This window comes from Anoplopoma fimbria, chromosome 16 (genome assembly GCF_027596085.1).
Source record: "Anoplopoma fimbria isolate UVic2021 breed Golden Eagle Sablefish chromosome 16, Afim_UVic_2022, whole genome shotgun sequence".
NCBI lineage: Eukaryota > Metazoa > Chordata > Actinopteri > Perciformes > Anoplopomatidae > Anoplopoma > Anoplopoma fimbria.
The window spans coordinates 11638197-11648033 of NC_072464.1; the positions used below are offsets into that span (position 1 = coordinate 11638197).

At 42.2% G+C, this 9837-nt stretch overlaps 1 protein-coding gene across 1 annotated transcript; it reads left to right on the plus strand.

The window, feature by feature from the left end:
• Positions 1 to 6090: 6090 nt before the first annotated feature.
• On the plus strand, positions 6091 to 9526 carry pcdh8 (protocadherin 8). The gene is made up of 4 exons (XM_054615970.1): positions 6091 to 8454; positions 8595 to 8665; positions 8910 to 9043; positions 9183 to 9526. The coding sequence occupies exons 1-4, from the start codon at positions 6091 to 6093 to the stop codon at positions 9524 to 9526; spliced, it is 2913 nt and encodes a 970-aa protein (XP_054471945.1).
• Positions 9527 to 9837: the final 311 nt, after the last annotated feature.

Here is a 9837-nt window from a genome sequence, read left to right on the forward strand (position 1 = left end):
TTGATCTTTGTTTTACAAATATATCTTTTTAGTTTCTCCTCACATGTCCTAAATTCAGTAGCTGTGCAAAAGAAATTGCATCCCTACTGAAATGATCTGAATGCATTAATTACAGAGCTGAGGAAAAAAAAAAAAAAAAAAAAAAAAAAAAGGAAACTAACAGGAAGAGAAAAACAATTACACCTAATAACATCAAGGCTAAAAGTACCTATGTGAGTTATATGGCCCTTAAAGCTATTTAGGGGCATATTGTGACAGAATGTGAAGTGTGATTAGGGACAGTATGTTAAACATTTGGCCAGTTTGTAATCAGTTGGAGAGCGATGAGGATGAGCTGTGGTTGGGGGGTTATCTGTGCCGGTAGCGCCACATGAGGTGCCAAAAGCAACAGAGACCACTAGCCAGTCTGGGCATTTGGCACCTCCACAGCTGCTGCTCACATGCTTCCACCCTCTCGTTTCACCAAAGGCCAATACCAAGCACAGGATAATCTTGTTTTATCTGCCTTTCAGACAGCACAAATGGCTGAGATTAAACCCTCCACATGACCCTCACGGCCAGAACAGTGACATGTATACCCCCAGTTTATTAGAGCACCTAAGGTTAAAGTGAGATGAGGAAACTGATAAGGGGATGGCCTGGAAATGGCTGGCTGAGTTTCCAGCCTTAACAAAAAGCCTATCTAAATTTAATAAACGCTGTGTGATGAATACAAGTCTATCTCACTTCAAGGTTGCATTGTTATTAGAAAGACCCGCTTAGGTATTTAGCAGCACGGCTTATGTATACAAGAATATTTACAGGTTTAACCTTCATTTTATAAACTGGAGTCCCGGCAAACTCCAGATGTATACTTTTTGTTACATCACAAAGAAAATTTATTCTATCATTCCAATTTTATCATGACTTTATCTTTTTAATCCTAATGACTTCATATATTTGTTTTCTATGTCTGTTAATTTGTGTTTTTTAAAATGTATCAGGGACCTGGGGGATCCCAGTCAAAAGCACATTTGCAGCCTATTGAGTTTTAATAGTTGGATAAAATAGAATAGATAGAAATGTTTGACATGGTTCCTAATTCAACACTAGGGGAATAGGGACCCTCTGTCAGTCATTTTGAAAACTTCCTCAGATTTCATCATGTGCTCTGTCTTTTTTCGTTTTACACAATATGCAAATTAACTGTAACTTTCCTAGAACAATAGCATTCTGTTTTTTTTTCTCCTTCAGATGACATTTACGGTGATGGTAGGTAGTGTAGCTAACAGGATGATGTTATGATGAGTTTGATGAGTGTAAAAACCTTTCAATTCTGCAAATGGAATGACATGAAATGAGTGAATTTCTGTATTATTTGAACTGCAAGACATGCATCTGTGACAGCTTGCAACAACTGTTGTTACTAAATTGAGTTGCCACATACAACTGTCATTCAAGAACATGGTGTTATATGTAACACAGCAGCATTTGTTGTTCTCTAACTCAAACCAAAACGTTGGAAACGAAGCTGATTCATGTTTTTATTCTGTTTCATGTTGTATGCATAATAGCTACTTTGTGCGTCATGCTCATTTTCTATTTTGCACATATGGCTCCCTGTAACTGTGCCACTCTGCCTTTTGGTGTGCTGAGTAGTTATTAGCAGGTTTAGGATTTATATAGTTTATGTCAGAATAAATCCAGACAAACCAAAACTCATTGATAAAACACTTATTTTAACCAGTTCACCCGTTGATCACTAAAATTGCATATTTTGATATTGCTAGACAAACCCCCACCGTTACCTCGGTGAGACTGTAAAACATGCAAATTAAAAAACAATGAATTCATCAAAAATATAAATATTTTCATAAAGCCTAACATTTTTCTGTATCTAAAATACTGGGAACCTTGAAACTATGGAGGTGAAAACACCCTGGCCTACAATTTACTAGCAGTGGGTGACATAGTGGCTATTATAAAAGGTGGGCCTTTGAGACATTTGTTCCCAGTAGCATATGCCAGGATTACTGCTCCCGGTGTCACCAGATGCTTTTCCTGCCTTCCTACCTGGTGGCATGTGAGGTGGAGAATCTTCAAATGGCCTTCAAATGATGTCAAAGACTGGCTGACATTTGACTGATTTCTTACCATTATTGTTTTTTTCTGTAATGTTGACAGCCAAGGCAAGATTAACAATATTCTTACCATTAATTAAAATCACCTCAGTGAGAGAACAGATGGCCAAACCCGTTAATCTGCGGTAATGCTCTTACTGTCACCACACATGTCTTAATCAAGCTGTGATTTGCATTAATCACCTGACTTAGGTGACAAACAAGTATAACTCCTGTGTTAGCCATGCTTTGTTTGTGGTTTAGTCCTCTGGTGACCTTATAGTGATGTAATTTATACTGAGGCAGTTGGCTCAAACACAACATAGGATATATGAAGAAAATCACAAATGAAAAAGTCATCACTACCTGTGTAGCTGCTGTTTTAATCATTGTGTTTGCGCTTTATTTTTAGACTGAAATGTTTTCATCTACAGCTCAGCTGTTACCTTAAACTTGTTGCAACACAAAGTGGTAAGTGCGTGATAAGATTAAAGCATAATCCTCTTAGTGGCAAACAACTAATTTGGCTAATAATTCTGCTTTACCTTTTGACTCCTCAGAGCCACAAAATCCTGGATTTCCACACCCAGCCAGCATGGGACTGTTGTGCTGAAGGCTTTGTGTGTCTGGTAATGGCAGAAAAGTATCTTACGTTTGATCCCCCTCTGGCTCGATGTTCATATGTTCAGCGTGATCGTGTTTTAAATAAAATAGAGATAGAGAGCAGAAAAAATAACCAAGGAAGGAGAGGATAATGAGCGAGAGAGGCAACACTTCTTGTTTACACTCAACATCAGAAGATTTCTCACTCGATGCTGAGAATCACAAGTGAGGATGCAATGCTGTAGCACCTCTGAGATTAAGGATATTTAATTGTACTGGCCTGCTTAGCGTATAGCCCAGAATAACACTTAATTTGATGATTTGTGGCGAAAAAACATGCTTCAGCATTTGTGAGGAAAAAACACTTGTTGGTTTGAGGTCTTGTGGATTTGAAAACAAACTCGTAGCACTTCTGCTGTAATGTGATGCAACTGAAGCACGTTATAAGTTCAATAGACAAACACTGCAGCTATCCATGGCATGCATTATAAATTGACTTACTCTGCAGCATAGTGTTTAACAGTTTGTCATTATCTTGTGTTCACATTGCTTGGTATTCACACCAGGAATACAGCAGGCAACATTATCTGAAAAGAAAATATATTTGTACATTTAGAATGCTAAATATGCCCTATTGTGCTTTTCTTATGGGACTTCTGTGCCACTCATGGATTTGACATAGCAAACACCATGTTCTAGCATAAATGTACTTGGTACCAGAACACCTGAGGCCAACGATCAATGGTTGCCTTGGTGGTCGTATCATCAGATCTGGTGGTTGGGGACATGAATCTTGAATTCGCCATGCTCAGAGTTGTGGTCAGTAGGTCGTCTGTGCTTGTCATGGGGGCCACCTGAGAACCTGGTGAGGAGGCTGTCAAGCTGAAGAAGCAGGCTTGGTTGACCCAGGGGTCTCCTGAACAGCACACAAGAGCGTCACCTTGAATGAAGCGGGGAGATGGAGAGAAGAATTGTTTCGGTGTCAGCAGTGATGTGAGCATTGTGGTGAAGAGGGAGCTGAACCGGAAGGCCAAAGCTATTGATTCACCGGTCAAGGTTTTTTCCAACCCTCATCTGGGTGGTTATGGTTAAAAGCTTTGGGTAAAGACAGAAAGAATGAGAGCGGCTGCAATGAGTTCCCTCTGTAGGGTGGCTGTGCTCACCCTAAGAGATGAGGTGAGGAGCTCTGATATCCTGAGGGAGCTTGGAATAGAGTCAGCTAAGTGGTTTAGAGGATGTGATCTGAATGATTTTCATTTGGAGGTTTTCCTGGCTTGTCCAAATGGTAGGAGACCTTGGGGTGGACCCAGAACACACTGGTAAGATTATATCACTCATCTACCTTGGAAACAGCTTGATATCCTCCAGGAGGAGCTGAAAAACGTTGCTGGGGAGACATCTGGACTACCTTCCTTTGCCTGCTGCCACTGCAACCTGGCACTGGATAAGTGTCAGAAATTGGATTGGATGGGTGGACATTTAGTATAAAAGCAAAATTGGGCTTGTATTACACCATAATTGTTTCAGGACAGAGCTACCCCATCTCCCCTGGCTGACACAGTATCACGTAGTATCTCTGGGCCCTGTGGCTGTCGTGTGCTTTTTCACACCTCCCTGTATGTGCCCTCTTGGGGGCTCAGACGGCTTTAACCTAAACTTTTGTGAGGTGTCAAGACCCTTTGAAGGCCCACAGACGGCTTTTAATCAGCAAAAGCTAATCACCCATATGGTTGACAACGGTCTGGTTGACTCATGCTCGTTTGTTATCACTATGGGAGCTGTTGCTAGTGAGTGTGCCTGTGTGTGTGTGTGTGTGTGTGTGTGTGTGTGTGTGTGTGTGTGTGTGTGTGTGTGTGTGTGTGTGTGTGTGTGTGTGTGTGTGTGTGAGGTGGAAGGGGGAATCATTCAATGCAGTTTATTCCCCTGACTTCTTTGTTCTTCTGACTTTGAAGACCATTGTTTTAGAACATTTGTTGAAAAGGGTACATTAAGTGCATTTGGGTGTTTATTACAGTGGATGGTCCTGATTATGGGGTTTTCCTCCAACATGGAGCTACACTGGTGTTCTATGTCTCATTAACATTGTGGGTGTCCAAACCAGTACACTAATCATATTGCACTTGTCTGACTTTGTGGGTTTTTCTTTACAGCATTATACTTAAATTCCTCCTCCGCTATTTGAACAGATGAGAGAATGTAACTGGCTGCACGACAGTCAGAGAGAGTTCTCCCTTCCTTTATTATGTAAATCTTTAAAAATGATCTAAGGGCAATATTTATAATATTATTCTGAGAGAAAAATAAAGAAATACATATTTATGGATTCATAGTTCGGGTTTTATTGCACTTAAATGTCAGGGTAAGGCTTTTGATTACACAGTGTTTGATTATAAATAGTTGTATAGGAATTACAATGAAAGTAAACAGGCCCTAAGATCATCCATTATTAGATATCTTTCTCCAGTTTCCTATTTCACATTTCTCACTGCTTTTATCCAGTGGTGGAGTGTAACTAAGTATATTATTAAAAACATTAGAGAAATATATTTTATGTTGCTTATAACAGCTGACAATAATAGTTACTAATTAGCTGCTAGTTAGATGATACAGTAAAAATATGATACAAAGTTAAAGACCCAGAACAGTCATTTTGCATTATATGTTGATACTTTATGTACATTTTGTTGATAGTCGTTGTACTTTTAATTAAGTAGAGTTTTGAATGCAGGATTTTTACTTGGAACTGAGTATTTTTACATTGTGGTATTAATCCTTATGCCTTACATTTTGAAGAAGTTTATCTACATTTAAGGTAACGATGGTGCTCATGGTAGTGACTACAATAGATGTTGTGACCGCTTGTTTACTCTTGCAGCAATTATGAGCTCATTTATCTCATTTTTCCCCCTCTGCTTTTTGTTTCTCTTTCCACCTCAACTTTTACATTATCTCCTCTAACTGATAGACACAACTAATCACTCTTACATGCTTTTAATAGGTAGACTTCAGCTTCCTCTGATGGCACTGTAGTCCTATTACAGTTCCCTAAATGATTAAGTCAGTTAATTAATTGCCGTGTGCAGATTTATTTAAGTCACACTGATTTATCAGCCCGATTAAAGCCACACAATGAGTTCATCTCATAAACCATTTGCTCCCACAAAAGTGATCAGCAGTTTGCTGCAGAGCCAAACGTTCCCCTGTTGGTGCATGGACCACTGGCAGGCCATTGGTCGATGGGTGCAGGCTATTTGCATATACCGGGGCTTATAGTCCCACAGCAAAGTCAGAGTTGAACACAGTTGTGATCCGACCTGACATAGCACAGGTGGTGGACTCTTTGCATCATTTATGACTCTTTTTTAGCAGCACTTTGTAACCCCTCAACATGGGATTTTGCAAGATGGCAGGACTTGGGCTGTGCATGTTGCTTTCTTTATTTGTATACTCTGCTCAGTGTACAACTACAAGGTATGTCACCTACGAAGAGGATGCACCCGGAACGGAGATAGGCAATCTGTCCCAAGATTTAAAGATTGATCCAGCTGATGACCCCGACACATCGTTCCGCTTCATGCAAGAAAACAACTCTTCCGCGATTGACATGAGGGAGATGGACGGACTCCTGAGCGTGTCGGAAACCATCGACAGAGAGCAGCTCTGCCCCAGGTCTCCTCGCTGCTTCATCAGCTTCGACGTCGTGGCCTTCTCCAAAGAAAAGTTTCAACTCATCCACGTGGAGATCGAAGTGAAAGACATCAACGACCACTCTCCTCATTTCCTGCGGAACGAGACACATCTGGAGATAGTGGAGAATGTCCCGCTGGACTCCAGATTCCCTCTGCAGATTGCTCTGGACCAGGACGTGGGTGAGAACTACATCCAGAGCTACAACATTTCAGCCTCCAGTCATTTTGCAGTTGAAGTGCGTAATCGGGATGATGGCGTGAAGTTCGCTGAGCTGGTGCTGGTGAGGGAGCTCGACAGGGAAGTGGAGGACTGCTTCACGATCCAAGTCACGGCCACGGACGGAGGAGTGCCTGCAAAGTCCGGGTCAATGGTTGTAACTATCAGCGTGCTGGACTTTAATGACAACAGCCCGACTTTTGAGCACAGCTCTCTGAAAGTTGAGCTGAATGAGGACTCCCCTGTTGGGCACAGGGTGCTCAAAGTGCATGCTTTTGACCCTGACGGCGGGTTGAACGGTGAGGTGACGTACGCCTTTGCTGACGGGCTATCCGCAGAAGCTGGCCGCCTTTTCCACGTCGACCCTTATTCCGGGGACGTGACCTTAAAGGCGCTGGTTGATTTTGAGAAAAGGAGGTCGTACGAGCTGAACATCAAAGCCTCAGATTCAGGCACTAACTCTGTCCCGTCCAGCTGCAAAGTTGTGATAGAGATCGTGGACGTGAATGACAACGCCCCTGAAATCAGCATCAAACCGATGACCTCCAGCAGTGATGGAGTCGCCTACATCACAGAAGCTGCGGCCACTGAGAGCTTCGTGGCTCTGATCAGCACCTCGGACAGAGACTCTGGCTCCAACGGGTACGTGCGCATCAGCCTGCTCGGGCACGAGCATTTCACCCTACAGCAGGCATACGGGGACTCCTTCATGATAATCACCAGCACTACTTTAGACAGAGAGAAGATCCCAGAGTATAACTTGACTGTGATTGCAGAGGACCTTGGAAGCCCGCCCTTCAAAACTGTCAGACAGTACACCATCCGTGTGACCGATGAGAATGACAACCCCCCTCTCTTCAGTAAGTCACTTTTTGAAGTTTCAGTCCTGGAAAATAACATTCCAGGTTCATATGTAACCACCGTTGTCGCTCGTGATCCTGATGTGGGAAAGAATGCCAAAGTGTCTTACAAACTCATAGATTCAGAGGTGCCAGGAGGATCTTCAATGTCCACTTATGTTTCTGTGGATTCACTCTCAGGCTCTTTGTACACTTTGAGGTCTTTTGATTATGAGACACTCCAGCAGATTGAGCTAGTCATCCAAGCTGAAGACAGAGGTTCCCCCTCTCTTTCAAGCACATCAACAATCAGAATTAAAGTCGTGGATCTGAATGACAATTATCCATACTTCACCTTCCCCGTCCTTGTAAACGACTCTGCTGATATCCCTCTGCCTTTTAATGCACCCACTGGCTATCTTGCCCTTCGCGTCTCAGCTGAAGACGAGGACGAGGGAGTGAATGGCGAGCTCTACTACCAAATTGTACAAGGTGACCCACAGCTCTTCACAATGAACAAAGACACTGGAGAAATTGCTTTGAAACAATGGCTGACTTCTGAAATTGGAGACGTGCTGGAAATGAAAGTCGCTGTGAGTGACAATGGCAGATCCCCGCTCGCTAGCAGTGCCACCATTAGGTTTGTCGTCTCAGACACGCAGCCCTCTGAAGACCAAGTTGTCATTGTGTTGCGGTCAAGTGATGAAGAAGGATCCGGTTTGGATGGCTCGCTAATTGTCATTATTATGCTCAGCGGGGGCTGTGCATTGTTGCTGATTGCAATAATGGTTGTTGTTGTGACATGCAAACTCAGCCGTGGAGGGAGAAGTCGTGGCTCCAAGAGAGAAGTGCATCACAGCCTGTTCGACGGAGGGCCCATGCCCATGCTCTGCTCAACAGAACCGAACATATACACCGGACAACAAGGCTTCTTCCACGAGAGAACCTCCTCCTCCTTGGCTGATTCCTGCCTGTATGAGGAGAGGAGTGGGGACTCAGAGACAAAGGTGAGTCAACTACAGGAGTTTTTTTTTATTTTATTTGATCTCTTATTTTCATATGCATATGATGTTCCCAAGTGCTGCCTTGATCTCTGTGCCAGAAATGGAAACTGAACTCTCTGCTGTCATTCTGTTTGTTCTCTTAGATGTTCCTGCCCTCCAAGCATTTCCAAGCAACATCTGTCTGGCAAGGTGACAAATTCTGCTTGCAAGTGAGGTAAGACAACTAAATGTAATTTCTTTTCTCAGATAGGATATGCTTCTTTCACAGTCGAATCTGGCTGAACGCAGTGGGTACTTAACATGCACCATGCATGCATTTTGTTGCTAGTGGCAATCCTGTGGAATGAGGTTAGATGGGAAGGATAGAGACAGGCCTTGTATGTGAAAAAAAGACATCAATAATCAAGCTAATGTGGTGCGGTGGTGGCTCATACTGTATCTGTCGATTATATTTGCAGTGGCATTGGCAACAGCGACCAGCTGAGCGTGAAGGACAGTGGCAAAGGGGACAGTGACTTTAACGACAGTGACTCTGATATCAGTGGCGACGGAGGCAAAAAGAACTTCAGCACCTTCCAACCAAGGCTTAAAAGTAAGTTTTCTTCTCTCAAGATTTGACATTTCACACTACTGAGTTAAACATTAATATTCACCAGAATAAATGTGGTTTGTAATTTCTGCATCGACAAGTTCTCATCCATATTCTTCTATCTTTTTCATTTTGATTTCAGGTTCATCCAGCACTGCGAACAGCTTGTCTGGGGATTGCCAAAGCATGTACTCTGCAGTACCACCACAGAGCTTCAGAGGCCCCAGAGACAATGCATACACAATAGGATTCTCCCCAGTACCAGTCTTCAACAATCCTCATGGCTATCCTCACTTTTGGAAGGACTCTGGTTACGGCACAAATCGCCAAAAATTGAGGAGCAGCATGCAGACCTGGACCGGGACCCTCCCGTCTTACTTTCATGAGCAGCAGCGTGAGGCAGGTGTTGAGGGTCTTGAAATCCACAACCAGAGTCCATCTATTGTTACAGTGGCTACAGAATCAGAAGTTGCCACTATCTTTTAAAAACTGTGTTTATAAGCTAATTAAGATGTACCTTGAGGATGTTAATATTTGTAAAAACTTTTTATTGCTATAAAGTCAACAGGTGTACATATTTTTCTTTTAGTTGAAAGTAATTATCATAAAATGTATTGTGTTTATTCATGTAACATTATTTTAGTATACTGTATTATATGATGCACACTGGTGTTTCTTTGCCCAATAAAACTGTACTTGAAATCATAAAAAGGTCTTATTTTGAATTTTTTTCTCAAATTAGATGATTTTACTAATATAGCATGATCAAAAATATATCAGTTTAACTGAGAAATGTT

Excerpts from the sequence above, each read along its gene's own strand:
- pcdh8 (XM_054615970.1), top strand. The coding sequence starts at position 6,091 with ATGGGATTTTGCAAGATGGCAGGACTTGGGCTGTGCATGTTGCTTTCT. Across the intron at positions 8,455-8,594 it reads GTGGGGACTCAGAGACAAAG|ATGTTCCTGCCCTCCAAGCA; the intron begins GTGAGTCAACTA and ends TTGTTCTCTTAG. Across the intron at positions 9,044-9,182 it reads CTTCCAACCAAGGCTTAAAA|GTTCATCCAGCACTGCGAAC; the intron begins GTAAGTTTTCTT and ends TTTTGATTTCAG.